This window comes from Rousettus aegyptiacus, unplaced genomic scaffold (genome assembly GCF_014176215.1).
Source record: "Rousettus aegyptiacus isolate mRouAeg1 unplaced genomic scaffold, mRouAeg1.p scaffold_m13_p_6, whole genome shotgun sequence".
In the NCBI taxonomy this organism is placed as follows: Eukaryota; Metazoa; Chordata; class Mammalia; order Chiroptera; family Pteropodidae; genus Rousettus; species Rousettus aegyptiacus.
This window is the reverse complement of record NW_023416309.1, coordinates 107,637,826-107,654,481: the sequence shown is the minus strand read 5'-3', so window position 1 is coordinate 107,654,481 and position 16,656 is coordinate 107,637,826. Positions and strand designations below refer to the sequence as shown.

Genomic DNA, 16,656 nt, shown 5'->3' with positions numbered 1-16,656 from the left:
CTGGCCAACACGGACTCTTTAATTTTCGCTACTCCTCAGCCAGACTCCCAAACTTCTTTCCACATTGGTATCTTTGCACGGGCTTGGAATTCTATTTCCTGGGTATCCACGTGGTTCATTTTCTTTCTTATAGGTTTAGAATATTCTGTTCTAAAATTCTGGGCAAATGTTACTTCAACTGAGAAGCCTTCCTTAACTACCCTGCCTGAAGTGGCACCCAATTGCTCTTAGTGCCATACATTCCTCTGTCTATCTATCTATCTATCTATCTATCTATCTATCTATCTATCTATCTATCTATCATCTATTTATTTTTATAGCACTTAAGTGTGCTTGGCATTAAATTGTGTATATGTTTCTTTACTTGTTCTCTCTTCTACTGAAATATAAGTTCCAAGAGGACAAGATCATTTTTCTCTTTCATTCATTATTGCCTACACAATGTGTAGGAATTACTGGACACAAAGTAAATGCTCAACATATGAACGCAGGAATTAATGAATTTTAGAAAAATCGGGTACTGCAACTTGCTTCACTGACTGCATAAATTCTAGTTCTGGCAAACAAACGAACAGGGAGGGAAGAAAAGGAGGGAGGGAGGAAGGGAGAGAAGGAAGGAAGGAAGGAAGGAAGGAAGGAAGGAAGGAAGGAAGGAAGGAAGGAAAGAAGGAAGGAAGGAAGGAAAGGAGGGAGGGAGGAAAAAAGACTAGTTAGAAAAAGCCATGGCTTAGAATGAGAGTTACTGTTCATTTCAACAAACTGAGTGGGGATGTACAAGTAGAAGATACAGATTCATGTATGGGTTCTGCTACTTAATTATGTGATTGCAGGCAAGATGTCTTCTGATTATGTGATTCACTAACAAAGTGGTTAGAAGAAGTACATGGGAGATTTTTCTGTTTCAAAGTTCTACGAGCTACATCTCTAATATGTAGTGACACTACACCTCTAAATGAGGCAATATTGGGGCATCTCGTGATGACAGGGATTTGAGTATTAAGAATGGATACCTTTTCCAGACAATAAAAACAAAGACAGGAACACATATGGGCCGCTTACTCTTTGCTAAGTATTCTCTTTAAGTGTTTCACATCCAACGTGTCATTTAATTGTTACAACAATTTATGGGTAAGCAAGCACCGCTACCCCTATTCAACAGGTAAGGAAACAGGCTTAGAAGTTTTAATAGCTTGCCCAAGAGTCCAGCACCAGTAATCCGCAGAGCTAGGATTCCAATCTAAATCAGCCACCCTCTTGGATTTTGTTCTAATTTAAATTAGAGACAAAGAGAAAGACAAGGAGACTAATATAGAGAGAATGAGAATAAGAGAAAGAGACTGGGAGAGAAAGTTGGCAGATCTAAAGACAAAGGAAAGAAAGACCGAGAGATTGGTGAAGAGACTTAAAACCAATACTAGTGTGACAGTACATCTGTGAGAATTAAACTCTCTCATTCTCTACACACACACACACACACACACACACATTACTTATGAGAAAATTGTCCGAAACATTTTTTTCCAATACCTTCATCCTTGATGAAGGTAAAAAACAAACAAACAAACAAACAAACAAAACCAACAAAACTATATTCTTGACCAAACAGGCCCTGATAATATAAAACAGTGGCCATTAAATTGCTGAATTTGTTACAAAAGATATTTAGTCCCTAGCAGACAGTACTCTGTGGGAAGGTAGCCAATCTTATCTTTCTCTGTTCTTCACATCTGGATGCTGACATAAGTGGGATTTAGAAAACAGAAAAATCCTTTAAACATGTATCACAACTCTTTGAAATGCATAAAAATTATAAGATTATAATGCACATATTTACAAAGCGAATCTTTGCTCATTAGTAAAATTGTGTTTGTTAAGTTATTTCTATACATGCTTCAATGTGATTATTCTAACACAGTATTAGTAATTGATACCTAAATTCTGGCTGCTTTCTCTTGCTATAAATAGATTGCTGGGCGATTTATTAGATCTCAGTGGACATGATCCAGACTTCCATTTCTATATTTGTGTATTGAAAATGGCGACCCAAATGAACTCCAATTTCATCTTCTAAATATATAATCCACATGGAGGTAGCAAAGAAAAAACCCAGCACTTGGAATATCCCTACTCACACCAAAGCCACTGTGACTTTTCACTTCACGCTATTTGCTGACTTGAGCGGTGCCCATTATATTTCACTCAGAGGCCTTCTTGGCAATGTGGTTCCCAAGTTACTCTTCAGAATATTATCCAAGAGAAGGGGAGGGGCGGGAAAGGGTGGGGGAGATAACGTAATGGATTTACTTCATGGAAAAAAAAAAAAAAAGTGTTCCCTTGTGACCACAAGGTGGCACAATGGTGACCAAGAATGCTCAACCTCCTAATAGAGTTACAATTACCAGAGGCTTCTACGTAATTGTTACTATTAATAGTTGTTATTATTATCATTATGGTATTTCAAAAGACCAACAAATCACCCTGGTCTTTGGTGAAAAGATTAAGTGTTTTTTTTTAAAAAAAAAATTTTTTTTCTTCTGCCTGCAAAATCATTAATATTTTGCTTTCGCCCAATCTCCCATGCCAGGAAGGACACGTAGGTGTGTGGATCTCTCACTTTATTTATTGTCCAAAGCTTTTAAACAAAGAATAATAACTTGACATTTCCAGAAAAGGATAAATAAAACTTCATATTGTTGATGGATCCGATGTTGCTCAGATCCATGATTCCATGACTACTCTAATATTTATTTGTAATACAAAAATAAAAAAGCCACTTCGAAAGTTTTGGTTTACAGTAACGGTTCATGTTTGTAATTTGTAAATTGCTATTTCCTTCTATCCCACTGCAGATATGACATAGGGAAGAACGGCCTAGAGTATTCCAACATGCTGTCCATTTCTTTAGAATTGTTTGGTGTTGATATTAGACCATCTTTCTCATGCTCAGGGGACTAAGAGACCACTGGTGTCTGGGAATCGAGGTGCTGCGATCATAGTCATAACTGTTGGGAGGATATTAAAAAGCAGACACTTTTTCCCAAACGGAATCAAAACACAGGCTGGCCGGGTACAGTTGTTCGTCATTCACCACGCAAGGCACCTAACCTGCTAATGATAACAAAAAGGGTTATCAAAGGCTTGGCACCCCGCCCCCCCGCCCTGCCACCCCCCACTGCTGGACATCCCCCCCGTAACTTCCATAGATTAAGTGTTCTGGCTTTTCATAAAATCTAACAGCATATTAGAAGTCCTTGGTTAGTTTGTCGTAAATTTGGGTTGCCCTCATCAGAAGTTTAGCACTCTAGTTATTAGATTTTTCACGCCAATACTTGCTTCCTGCCATCAGGTTTTTCCAGGTTCAATTAGCAGGAGCTTGTTTGGGTTGTGATGGATCATTTTTGGCTAATGAGGCTGCTCTTCCCAGGATCCCTTTAATTTGCTGGAATGTGTTGAGAAGTCTGTGTATACTGCATGGTATTATGATATAAAGTAGCTTAATATTTTTGAAACAGCTTAAATGGAATGCCCAGCAGGCGGTTTACACACAGCGAGTGTCCCGTGAGACCTGCAGTCTGAGTTCTTGCATTCACTAAGCCTTCTGTGTATCTGAGTAGAGTAGAATTTTTATTCTCAAAGTACCATTGCGCTGGATCCTGACGCCGCCTCACACAATCGAGAGAAGTGTGGTGGATGTAATCCAAAATGGTTTGGGTAAGATAGATAATGCACAAATCATTTACATTTTGATGGGGAATAATTTCTATTCCTTTCACCAAATGATTGCACCTTTTTTTTTTTTTTTTGGCTTAAGTCAGTGTTAAAGTTATGAAATGTAAATTAATGGACAAAACACTTAAAGAAATGAAAAGTTTGCTGTTGGCGATGATAGTCATTCCTTGCATTTTATTGGCATTCATTGTGTGTCAGGTACTGTGCTTTGCAAATAGCATCTCACTCGATCCTTAGGACAACTGTGATGTGGGTACTATTATTTTCCTTGCTTTACGGATGAAAACACCGAGGCACAGAGAGGTTACGTAAATTGCCCAGGGACACACAGAAAGAAAATAGTAGAAATAGGATTCGAATGTAGGCCGTCTGGGTTTTAAGCTTGCTCCTCTCATAATCGCCGCTTCAGACCGCAAGGAAACCTGTCGGTAAGGGAACTAAGAGTCAGAAACGCCAGTGAAGTTGCTCCAGGTGTACCTTCGATAAAGACGGGCAACGTCGGCCCAGGTTCTAGTGACTCTCTCAGGCTGGGCTCCTTTCCTTGTAGGACCAGCCTCAAGAATGGCCCGTGTCCATTTAATGCAAGAAAACCCCCTGCTCAAGGTGTTTGCCCATTTCCTGAGGCTGGCCCTGCCAGGGGACTAAATGTTCCCACTCAGACAGCGGATTCTTGCACAGGGGAGTGCCCCACTGTGCATTCGAATTGCCCTGGGAAGGTGAGCCTTTTTCATTTAAATTCCATAGTTTTTGTTCACATTTTGGATGAGATTATCCTCATCCATCATTGCTCTTACCAGCTGCTTCCCACATTGTTTAATTTGCCCACACTCCACTCTTTCTAAATAGTTAATGACAAATTAACTCCTAGAAAAATAAGTCTTTTATTTCACAAACGGTCTTGAAATGACCCCGTTGAATGATTACAGAGTAAAAACGACTCGACCTCCGGCAGCCTTGAGGCTGCTTATTGCCCGCGATGACTCAAAGGCTTTGGGGGATGATCTTCCCTGGTTGTGCCTTTCCTGTTTCCTTCCATGCCTGTGTCACTTTGGGCACGTGACTCCTCTAAATTGGAGAGTTCCTCATATGCAAAAGAGAATCTGATTAAATGAACTATGTCCAAAAGAGTCGCTGGTCCTGGAACTGGCAGCAGGCAGAGGCTGCCAGCCTTGTCCTTACCATGGCCCCTAAGACTAGCCTCCCCTCCCCAGGCAAACTGGCTATCTGATAGAATCAATGGGCAGCACAATAAATAATTGATCTGTAGCATGTGCTTCTAATTCAAATAAAGAGCCTTTACTCCATTGCACGTGACTAAAGTATTTTATGTGGAAACCTGAAGGTTTCTGATAACTTTCTGTAAAGAAGTTTGCACAGAGTCTAAACCTCTTGGGCCTCATTCTGTCTCAAGTTCAAGTTACTTAGATAGTGATTAAGGAGGTTTCTACAGGCCCCTGTGGTAAATGATAGCATGGAGGAAAAAGCATGCTTTGATTATGTAATTTAGCAAGACTTAATCTGTTTGGGTTTTCATCCGCCGGGCTTGCTGAAAACTTTAAATGATTGATCCGTTTCTCTGCAGCCTGCCGAGGCTCCCAGTGTCCATCTGGGCCCGGACTTTGGTGGCCACCCAGCTCAGGTTACCTTATTTATTTAGAAGACCCTCGATCTCAGTCCAGCCGCTTTTTTGGGGGGTGACAGATAGACAGACTCGAAATCCGGTATTCTTTTACTGTGTGATATTTATAAAACAGTATGAATCAAGGAGCCCAGACAGCAAAAGGCAATAGTTAATTTATTTTTAAGTTTTCCCTGCCTTGGTACTCAGCCACTAAGAGGCTATTGTACTTGAAAACATTTAGCCATGTTGATTCACTCTCCAAACTCTGCACAAAAGCTCCCTGACCACAGGGAGGGACATTCCCGAGGAAAGGAACTCGGGGTGACATGATGAGGCAAGATGCGGCTTGCCCCCCGCCCCAGCCAAGTCTCATGACCCAACCACACAGCCGGAAAGGACCGCGTGGAGCAGCTTTCGGAAACCGAACACAGCAAATGAACTTGGGAAGGCACTTGGCCATAAGGTTTTTCTTACTGAAGAAAAGCTGCAGAGCCATGCAGACCAACGATGGTTTCCTGGCAACCCTGCGATTTTGTCACTTCAGGACAAGGCCCCTGCAGGAGTCCTTGCTTGCTCTCTGCCCACAGATCGATCTGCACTGAGGCTCTGTTACTAGCTTTCGCTTTCACAGACCTCACATCCAGAACCTTTGCAGACCATTTGCCAAGTGCCTCCTCCCTGCTGCTCAATCTGTGTGCCCCCGTTGCCCCCACTGGCATTCTGTGTGTGTGTGGGGGGGCAGCGCATGGGTCATACTGCTTCTTTAAAAGTGAAAGTGAGAGAGGCCACGCCAAATGTAGAATTAAGGCAGGGCTTTCGTGCCTTACAGAGTACCAAGGGTGTGTAGGGGTGGTTTCTAGAAGTCCACAGGCAAAACTTACCTTAAAAAAAAACACAAGGGCTTACACACACGTGCGCTTTGCAAACACTCAGAGCAGAAGAGCCAACATTTACGATGAGATGAGTAGAGCAAACAGAATGCTTTAAACTGAGCAGAATTTGGTGCCCCGCTCCCCAAAAGAGAATTTACTTTGCACGTACCCTGGCCAATGCGGAGGTAATGAAATACAAACTTGTGAAGTAAGGATCTAGGTTCCTTGGTATTTAGAGTCTGAGGCAGCTGGGCCCCCCTGGGGGTCTGAAACACAGTCCCAGTGGGGTTCAGGTCCCTAGCCCCAGTGGGAGTCCCGTTAGACACCAACACCCGTCCTTCCGTGGGAAGGAAGGAAGAAGGTAAAGGACAGCTGGACCGCAGGCCTGGTCGATCCTCTTATCAAGGTCACTCAGCCAAGGTCACTCAGCCATTAGTGTCTCAGAGGGCTTTCCAGGCCGAAGGCCGTTCTTTTGTGTTTGTTTTACAATAATAGTGGCATTTCCTTGACTTCCCGGACAATCTATGGTTTCCACAGAGACCAGCTCCATCGGACGTCTTGTACGAGCCGGACCCAACTTGCGCATCACGAGTTCCTTCCCGGCCTTGCGTTTCCTGTGTCATCGCCTTTGGAGAAATTGTGCACCGGGTCAGTTAGAAATCATATTTATTTCCACGCACGCGGAAGAAGTCAGAAGATAATGCAGTCGCGGGGTGCACTTTTTCCTTCGTTTCCAATTTCCCTTGATTCTTATTCTCACAAGAGGCCGCAGGAGCATCAACTACCAGAGCTGAGGTCTAGGTGAGGAGAGGGACGAATGCAGGGGGTACAAGGGCACCTGCCAGCTAAGCCAGCCCCAGAGAAAGAGCTTTCTCAAAGGTCACTCCCAGAGAGTTCTGATGATGTCTCCTGGGCCAGAGCTACGCCACTTAAGCAACCCCCCCCCCCCCCAGCTGCATGGGAGGCCAGAAAGCACAGTTGCAATTTAAAAAAAAAAAAATTTTTTTAACCTGGGCACATCGTTGTCCTAACTGGGAATGTGTCAGTCAGGGAGAGGTGGAAACTGAGATATTTGATGACATGGAAATTAAAAATACCCACCCACCCGTTTTGTCGCAGGGATTCAGCGTATCTGTGCAAAGCGCCTCATCGAGTTTGATGAGCTGGTGGTCTGTGAAAATGGCAGTTCCTTCTCGCGCCCCACGCTCCACTCTTGTGGGGCCCGCTCTCAGGCTGTAGCACACAGTGGGACAACCAATGCCTTGACGGCACACGTGTTTGCCACCCGATTAAGTTCACTGAACAATTTTATCGTTAGGGGTAAAAGAAATGAAAAATATGTTTTACCTACGTCTCATCCCTTTGAAACTAGAAATGCCATTTTGCACAGAGCCTTCTCGCAATGTTGACAGAAGCAGCTGATTGTTAATTTGGATGTAGCTCTTCTAAACCCATAAGAATGGTTCATAATTCCGCCTCCGTTCTAATTCCGTGAGGCAGCAACCTCTTTTTGTGGTTCGATGCTCCTGACGCTGGCCACATCTGCAGTTTATGCTCCTTAGAACATAAGCACATGCGCAGACATTTTTGCATTCTTTTAAGATCTTTATTATTAAGTAACTGATTGGGGTGTCACGGTATGTTATAAATCTAAACAGAAGATTAGAGATAAATATGACATGGGAATGCCGAGTCTACCTGCTATTCTGGGTAAGAAGATTTGATAACAGAATGTGTTTTTGAACATTGACGCCTCTATTCTGACAGTCGCAGAGCAAGATCACGGGCAGGCAGAGTCCAGGAAGCAAAGGAAAGTGATAAGAAACTGAAGGGCGTGGGGTGGCACTGTCTGTTGTAGTGGCTGTCCCCTACGTAGTACATGGTAGTTCTCTAATTTTGCTGAGTAATTGCTGCTAGAAAGCTTGAATCTAGAGTGTGATTTAAACATGGACTTTGCACTCCCGAAGCAAGACAAAAAAAAAAAAAATGCATTATTTATATCTCTGATGTTAAAGCTTCAAGACAGTTTTGCAACTTGTGACCCGAACAAATCTCTTATCTATAAACAGGAATAGAAGATTTGCACATGTGCGTTTAAAACATGATTTTGTCGCTCATAGGCAAAAAGAAGACAAGGAGGGAGGGTGGAAGGGAAAAGGACGGAAGAGATGGAAGGAGGAAAAAGGAGTAAAAAGAATAAAAACAAAAGAAACACTTTATATACCTACATATTTTGGTAATCTTGCAGTATGTGACTCAGCTCAATTTACTTGTGCACTTTAATTTAAATGGGGAAAGAGAAAGAGAGAGAGAAAGAGAGATTCTGGAAAAAGCAAAACCTTTTTGTACGTATACATATTTAAATAAACATAAAATGGTGGCGCGTACTTATTACCAACTTGGCAACAATGTTAAAAAACATACAGATAATTCCGAATGTAGCTAACAACTCTTCAATTTATAAAGCTTAAAGTGACTCTTTAATCACAGGTGATTGAATTTGTACTTAATCATAATTAACATCTTTTAACATGGAAATAGAACATACAGATGTATCTCAGGTCCTCAGATTTAAGCGACTCTATAGCCCTCAGCTTCTGCATTTAGTTAATGCGCATTAAAATCTCCTTAATTATATTTCACAAAACCTTCGATTTAAATGATTGTTCCAAGTTCAATGGAAGAGCTTCTTAAAATCTACAGTTCAAGTCACTTATGTTTTGTAAAGGGACCAGGACAGGCAGCATACCGAACCACTTCTGGGCACAAATAAACACCTTTCCCGAGGCACCCTCCCCTGCTCTCAATGGTCCATCTCCGGTGGAGCCCCCGGAGTTCAATCCTTTGGGACACGTGCCACATTTCCGTCCAGAGTCAGAGAATGTTGATCGCTGCCAACCAGGCCCTCACCCCATCTCCATGGTCCTGTTCCTCACTCTGTCCTTGGAGAAGCTGGGAGGTGGGCATCGAAAGCACCCCCCGCCCCCATCAGAGAACCCCAAAGTTCAGGGCTGCTGTATTCCTGCTTTTCCACATAAAGCTATTTGCTGGAGTCAACCAGGACATTTAAGAGGGAAACGCTGCTGTGAATAATAACATGAACTTTTCTTCTGCCTCGTGGGTTAGAGAAAAAAATAGCTTCCAGGGCTCAGCGATCACTACCTGGGCAAGTGGCTGAGAGAGAACTGTCTGCATTGGTGGCGCTGTCTATTTACTGCCACTGCTAACGGCCTGCTGACACTGAGAGACCCCGAGGGACAAACACAGTGACTGGAACAGGCCTGTCGTTGCCACAGTTAGATATCTCAGCATCACGATCCACTGAACGCATGCCTTGCACGTCTTGGTTAGATGACACTATGGTTTCATGAGAAAGCGCCCATTACACCATCGATTTTGATACACTGAAAATGCTGTTATTCACGCTGGTTGCCTGTCCTATTTTTGCTTATTCCAGCATCCTACCTTTCTTCCCTATTATAGAATATCACACCTCCAACCGAAGATACAAGTATATGGAATTATAAGAGGAGATGAAATTTATATTAATCAATTAGGCTCTTAATAGCATCGCTATACCAAATTTGCCAGCACACACAGAAAAAAAAGTTTAAACGATTGGCTACTACGTCATTTTTAGATGACCTTTTATCAAGTTTAACCTGCTCTCCTTACTCCCCATCAGCATCGAGCGCAGCTATAACATTCTTTCGAAGCGCTGTTGACAACTACTTGCCTTTCGGTGACGGGCTATCAGGACGATGACTGCGCGGTGACAGTTACAGGCTGGACTACATCTGGGATTCGACAGAGATCCTATTCAAAGTCAGGAGCGCTTTCTGGTAAGGCGCGTCCTTATTACACTCATCCGCGGAGGCCGTGGTCTCCTCCCGGCTTTCGCAGTTGTTGACAACGGCGGCCGCGCTGAACGACCTCCTCCTGACCCTGGGGTCCGCCGCGCCGGGCGCGCGGGCCTTCCCCGCGCCGCGGAGCTGCTGGTCCTTCCAATCCAGCTGCTTGGCGCTGCAGAAGGGGGCGTACACCTCCGCCGTGCCCTCGAACTCCAGGCAGTTCACTTTGTAGTACTTTCTCCTCACCTCCAAGACGTCGTTAAACCTGTGGCCCCAGAGGATTTCCCGCGGCACGTAGGAGCTTCTAGACTGGTGCGAGGTGCCCGTGGAGTCGCCGGTGTAGATGAAGGTCACCAGGATCTCGAAGTCGTCTTTGGCCACGGCTTTGCGGTCGAGCGCGTAGAGGGGGCTCTCGTGGTCGATTTCGTGCACCACGGTGACGGGCGTGACCAGGATGATCTGGTCGTTGAGCAGCTTCAGGTCCCGGAAGGCCATGGTCACGCGGCCCTCGCCGTCGTCCGCGCAGCGCAGCAGCTGCGCGCGCACGGTGCCCTCGACCACGTGGTTGGGCCGGAAGTCGCCGATGCGCCACGCCAGGCACAGCTTGCCGTCCCGCATGCCCACGAGCGCGAAGTAACTGAAGCGGATGGTCTGCGCCCGCTTGCGCGCCGTGGCCATCTTGGCCACCGCGGCGCCGATGATGAAGGTGTTGATGACGCAGCTGGCGATGGACTGCAGCACCACGGCCAGCACGGCGGCCGCGCACTGCTCGGTGACGCAGCGGTGGCCGTAGCCGATGGTGGTCTGCGTCTCCAGCGAGAAGAGGAAGGCGGCGGCGAAGGAGCGCACGTGCTCCACGCAGGGCTGGGCGGCCTCGGCGTCGCCGGGGCCGCCGCGCAGGTCGCCGTGGTGCCAGGCGATGAGCCAGAAGGCCAGGCCGAACGCCAGCCAGGACAGCACGTAGGACAGCGAGAAGATCACGAACATGTGGCGCCACTTGGTGTCCACCAGCGTGGTGAAAATGTCCACCACGTAGCTCCCCCACTCGCCGAAGATGTGCTTGAAGTACACGTTGCACGCGTCGTCCTTGTGCAGCAGCCGCCGCCGCGCCCGGCCCCGCTCGGCCGCCGGGAGCCCCGGGAACGGCGCGTCCCCGCGGCGGCTCATGCTGCTTCGGGGCTGCTCTCCGCGCGGCGCCGAGTCTCAGTTAGCACCTGGAATGACAGACGGAGAGACCCGCTTTAGCGTTCGGTGCCCAGCTTCCGAGCCACCTGCCACATCTGAAGCCATCCGAGGCCATCTGAGATAGAACTGCCGCTGTATTGGGATGACGGACTCTCGGTATTGATTGCTCATTTCAGCTTTAGAATTCAACTCGGTCATTAGAGGAACGAAATATGCAATTAGAGAAAATAGCGTTTTTATAAATGAATAAAGCTTAAGTAAACACTGTGATTATCCCAAATGAAGCCTCACGACCTTTTCTGAACTGACATAAAAAAAAAAAATCTTATTTTTGTAGACTCTTGCAGGATGAGAGCATTTAGAAAACAGATGATCAGTGCAAAAAGTCATAATTCAGTTACTTGTCTAGCCATCTTAAAAGCTTTCTGTTTAAATCAGGCAGCTTTCCTTAGGAGGAGGAGGCAGGTAGGAGTTTCTACCTTCAGGTTAAAAGGTAACTTACGTGGCGGCGGCTATGACAGGTGGTCCCTCACCTTCAGCATCGGTCGCTTCCTCCCTCTTCCACGGAGGTTGTCCCCCTTGTGTACTTCCCAGGACAGAACAGGACTGATAGGGACTCTGCTTCAGATCCCGCTCCCTTACCCTACCCCTCTACCTTTAGTCTCCAGAGGGGAAAAAAAAAATCTTTCTTAACCCCAGAGGAGTTAAAACCACTCCCAGTTCAGCTTTCAATAAGGTGTAACATTGCCTGTGCCTTTGTCTCATAACATCCATCCCCTCACCCCCCCCCCCCCTTTTATTTTTCTCTTTTGGCAACAGAAACTCTTCTCTTTGCCTCTGAAGAGAAGTCGACAATTTGCCAAAGTCGCTAATCTTATTTCCCTCTTAAAGGGCGCATGCTTCCCATGGACCCTTCCCTCCGACTTCGGTGTGTCCCGGAGGCTTGCCCAGCCACCCCGAGGCAAAATCATTTTTCTCCCCCCAAATCCAGTCTTCAAAAAAATCTAGGCAGAATGTACAGTTCTTGTCATCTTTAGCATTCACGATATAAGCCAATGGTTTTCCCAGCTCGTCAATGTTAAATGGTCTTCAGTTACCTCCACACAAAACTAAGATGTCACTACAGCCCAATTTGAATGGTTTAATAATTATTAGAATGCGTTTTCCAGCCAGTCTACCTGTGCTAGATGGGGTTGGTGCACGTAAGGAGAGGAAACTAGAAGAGCCACCGTTACACTGAAAAACGATAATACTGTTCTTGACATTGAGACCCCCTTCCTTGAAACCAACCAAGGAAATTAATCACTAAGTACTTTTTCAGGACCTTCCAGGCTGCCAAAGGGACGAATGAGTTAATTACCAGTAAATTTCCCTCCAGGCAAACGGAATCATTTTTCTTGCTCTCCAGGGATCAGGCCCACTTTACAATAAACACTTTGTCTGCTGGACCACTGTGAAGATGGACACTCCGCTTACCGCCAAGAAATCCTGCAAGGCATGTAGGAGTTTCTCTCTATCCACCCGCCCACCCCGGCCACTTCACCCACCCTCCTCTAGATGCTTTGGGTAGTGACATCCTCCCCTTTGTCAGCACTTCAGCCGCGTTGGGGGGAGACAGTTGTATAATTTCAGGATGTGACTGGGGGCTGAGAAAATGCTTACTGGAATGCTGAATGTAACATGTTTCCACAAATTTTGTCCCCAGCATATATCATTCCTCGTAGATTCCAGTCTGTTTTGTCATTGAATGACAGCTGCTCAAGGGTTCTCAGTCTCCACTCTTTTCCCTGATCGTTCAAGGCATGAGAATGGGACCAGTTATATAATCACAGGCCCATATGACTTTTAATTAAAACGCAGATTCGGAGGTAGGATTGTTTTCTTGTTCAGAGCATCCAACCCAGTTCCTTAAAGGGACCGTACATGTCGTGGGAGTCTGAGAACGAGAAAGCAAGTTCATAAATCAAGAACTACTGTGTGACCCCGCTCTTTTCTGCTGCCAAAGGCGAAGAGAGTTTTATTTGAAATGGCATTCTTCTGGCATCATTTTGAATTCCAGCGGTGCCAGCAGCTTTTATAAACAAGCCGTTTTTAAAACACCTTCGGCAGTATGCTGATTGGTATATGAATTTGCAATTAATATAAGCAACACGTGAGCAAATTTGAATAGGCGGCAAATTTATTTCTGAACAGAGTTAACAGTTTCAGGGATAGAGTTACAATCTGTAAGGATTCTGCCCCAAATCCACCATGCCCTCAGCTGTGGTTCATCACTGTGGTCATTCACTTCAACTTATCCGGAGAAAAGCTTTCAGATTCTATTCAGGGGCATGCAGTTTATTCGCCTACCTTTGATTCTCCAAGCCATGTAAAGGATGCATTTTCTAAAAGGCGATTGTTTTTAAGCTAGATGATAAATCATAACCAACTGATGTTATTTAGTCTTAACCATTTCTCAGGCTCCACAGCGAGCAAAGAAGTTTATGGAGGCCCTTTTGCCAAAAATGGTTAGACAAAATGAACATTTCTTCCTCTGTTTCGTATACTGTGTTTATTTGAGCACTTTTTCAATTATCTGCAATTAAGTAATAGAGGATAAGGCTTGTTGATCGACTGGACGGTCTCTATGTAACATCTGCGTTTCTCAGGATTAAAGCCTGGATTCAAATGTGCCTTAAGCTTTCAAAATCACCTCGTCGCCATCGATTCCGCCATGACAAAGCATTTGCGACGTCCCTGCCTCTGTATTTCCTTTTTACGTGTTGTGCTCCTTGCTCTTCAGAAAGTGATGGTGGCCAATTCTTTGGTGGCAAAATTCTTTTTTTTTTTAAATTAAAAATGGAAATTTGACCACTGTAATTACAAAATTGTGGAGTACAGAGTTTAAACGTAAGGTCCGCCTTCTGCACCAGCGTGACATCGTTTCGCCGGGTGGTTAACGGCAGAGGCAGGAAAAGGCCTATGTCTTTGCCGTGACACAGAGTTTCTTTCATAGGTGCCTCACAGGTGCGGCGTAGAGGGAGAGGGTGCGAGGCCGGGATGCGGCTGTTTCCTGGAATGCCACCGAAGCTCATTACAATTACTCGGGACGGTGCTGTGAAACCTCCCAAGTCACTTCATCTCACAGGGACCCCTGAGAGAGAGACTTAGAGGGTGACTTTTCTCAGGCCCCCTTCCTTGTGTTCAGACATTGAAAAAGGTTCCTTAATCTACTTTGACCAGTGAGATCTGCATTTCATCCTCAGTTTTCTAGATCTTTACATGAAGTAGAGGAGAAAACTACTAACTTGGCACATTCCGAATGGGCTATGCACACGACTGGGAATACCTTTAACATCCTGCATACCTGTCTTGTCTCTCAATACACAAAAGTGCCTCAGCTGGACTCACCGATTTTGAAGCAATTCCTCTGCCATTTTTGCCACAGCCTCTCAAATTCAGCCATTTACCAAGCAGACTACTCTTGCAGATAATTCTTCAAGCTTAAGCTTTTTATTAGCATGTTGAGGGTAGAACACAATGGTTCAGACTTTATAACCCTGTGTCACTTTGATGGTAAAATTTCATCTTGTCTCTAGATCTACTTAATATAAATACAGTAACAGTAACCACAAATAATGGCCTAAAACACCTTGGGTAAAATTTATTTGCTAATGCTCATGGCCTTTCAGCTTAGCAAGTACCCTTCTTTCCAATGTAAATGACTTGTGAAATCGCCAGCAAGCAAGTCGCTTTCCTGGCAGCTATTAGATAAGATAAATCATAGTGGAAACGTGAGAGCGGTTGGGGTGCGGGCTAGCAAAGATGGCCTCGATTTCGAGTACAGGGCATCGCCTTTAAAGACAGGCCGTGTGGAGCTCTGGGTGTGAGGGGAGGGGGCAGAGGGTCAGTGAGGGGAGCTGCGGTCGGAGGGCACGTGTGGGTTGCTAAGGAAAGAGGGGTGCTAATACATTAAAACAGAACCCAAACATGTTAGGCTATTTTGCTCAAAACTCGTCCTGCAACTCGCTGCCTTGGAATGATGCCTCAGCCTTATCTTGCCTGGAATCCTCCAAAGACACCAGACACCCAGGTGGGGCCCTTCGGAAGCCAGTCAACGCCCGCTTCACCCACTACCTCCTAGATACTGTCCAGAGGGCTCCAAACACTCCCTCCCTGTCTCCCCAGCTTCGAAGCGTCTCCTCTGCTGACAGATCCACGGCGCTGCCCCCTTTCCTTCTCAGCTGCCGCCGTCCCCAGAGCAGGCCTCGAGCTGACCTGTGGTTTCTGATCCCTCTGCGCTCCCTTCTCCCTCCCGACCTTGGTCCAGCTTCTCAGCGAACGTGGGTTGTACCTTTCCAGATATCACCTTACGATTTCTCCTTCTGAATCAGTTTAAGAAAGTTTTGTGCCAGTTCACGATAGGAAAGGACTTATGTCTAACGTAGAATGAGCAAACGACCAAATTTAAAGTTGGTGCAGGGGCGGAGAAGCAGAAATCCCAAGTTGCTGGGAACTTTTCCCGCGGTTCCTCTCTCTGGCCCAACTTTTCCTTAACTAGTTGGAAATCCCGCCTCAGCCCAAACGATGCTGTGTTTTGTAAAGTAGAAGAAATGTGGAGTCTGGAATTATGTTTCTTCATTTTTCTGGATGTCAAGATAGCACACAAAAGTAATATGCATTATAATACCCAATCATTCTGGCTTAAAAATTAAATTACCTTTATAAGAAATAGTCTAAAAAAAAAAATTAAAAAAGGTTTTATTTTGGTATGATATAGAGCCCATGAGCTGGGAAGCAACTCTGGTTCCAGGTCTCTGAACCTCAGGTGCTCATCCAGGATGCAAGGACGACTCCCACGCCACGGAGCTGCTGTGAGGTTTGAACGAGATCACTCATGGGAAGCCATTTCTCACTGTGCTGGCCTCACGGTGTCTATTCAATCATTCCTGCTCAAATCTGAATCCCATGAGGAGTCGGTGGCCCCTCTGTAAAACAGCATGGCACCTGTTTTAACCCCCTTGAAGAGCTTTCTCCTCGCACCACAGCAGGGCAGATGACGTGCGGTTCCCAACAGACACTGCTGCTTAAATTCAGGGATGGTGCCGATTCCTACCACTGAGCCACCTGGGCTCCTACTCCGTCCTTCCCCCACCCCAGGGACCACGTCATTTTTTGTCCCTTTTCACAACTGTTACAGAATGAGAGCCCCTATTCCTTGTCTACAAACATACATGCACACACACACAAACACCCTCAGTTCAAGGAAACAAGACAATGAGCCTGGCAAATTTAACAAAGTAAAGAAATTCACAAGGTAATTATGATGGACGAAAAAAGGGATTCATTCTGTGGAAAGTAACCTCCCTCGCAGGGTGATCCGATCATAAATTCCTACCTGGGCGGGTCCTGGTGGGAA

At 45.5% G+C, this 16,656-nt stretch overlaps 1 protein-coding gene across 7 annotated transcripts in view; it reads right to left on the bottom strand.

Annotated features, from left to right (window-relative positions):
- Positions 1-7,806: 7,806 nt before the first annotated feature.
- The window catches only part of KCNJ16 (potassium inwardly rectifying channel subfamily J member 16), a 170,992-nt gene continuing 162,142 nt past the window's right edge, over positions 7,807-16,656 (bottom strand). For 6 of the 7 annotated variants that reach the window (XM_036222586.1, XM_036222587.1, XM_036222584.1 and 3 more), the window contains one exon: positions 7,807-11,287. In XM_036222586.1, coding sequence (XP_036078479.1) covers positions 10,014-11,240 — 1,227 coding nt within the window. In that variant the 5' untranslated portion in view covers positions 11,241-11,287 and the 3' untranslated portion in view covers positions 7,807-10,013. Of the gene's footprint in view, positions 11,288-12,920; positions 16,498-16,656 lie in introns of those variants that run through there. The other variant, XM_036222588.1, reaches the window with a different exon arrangement.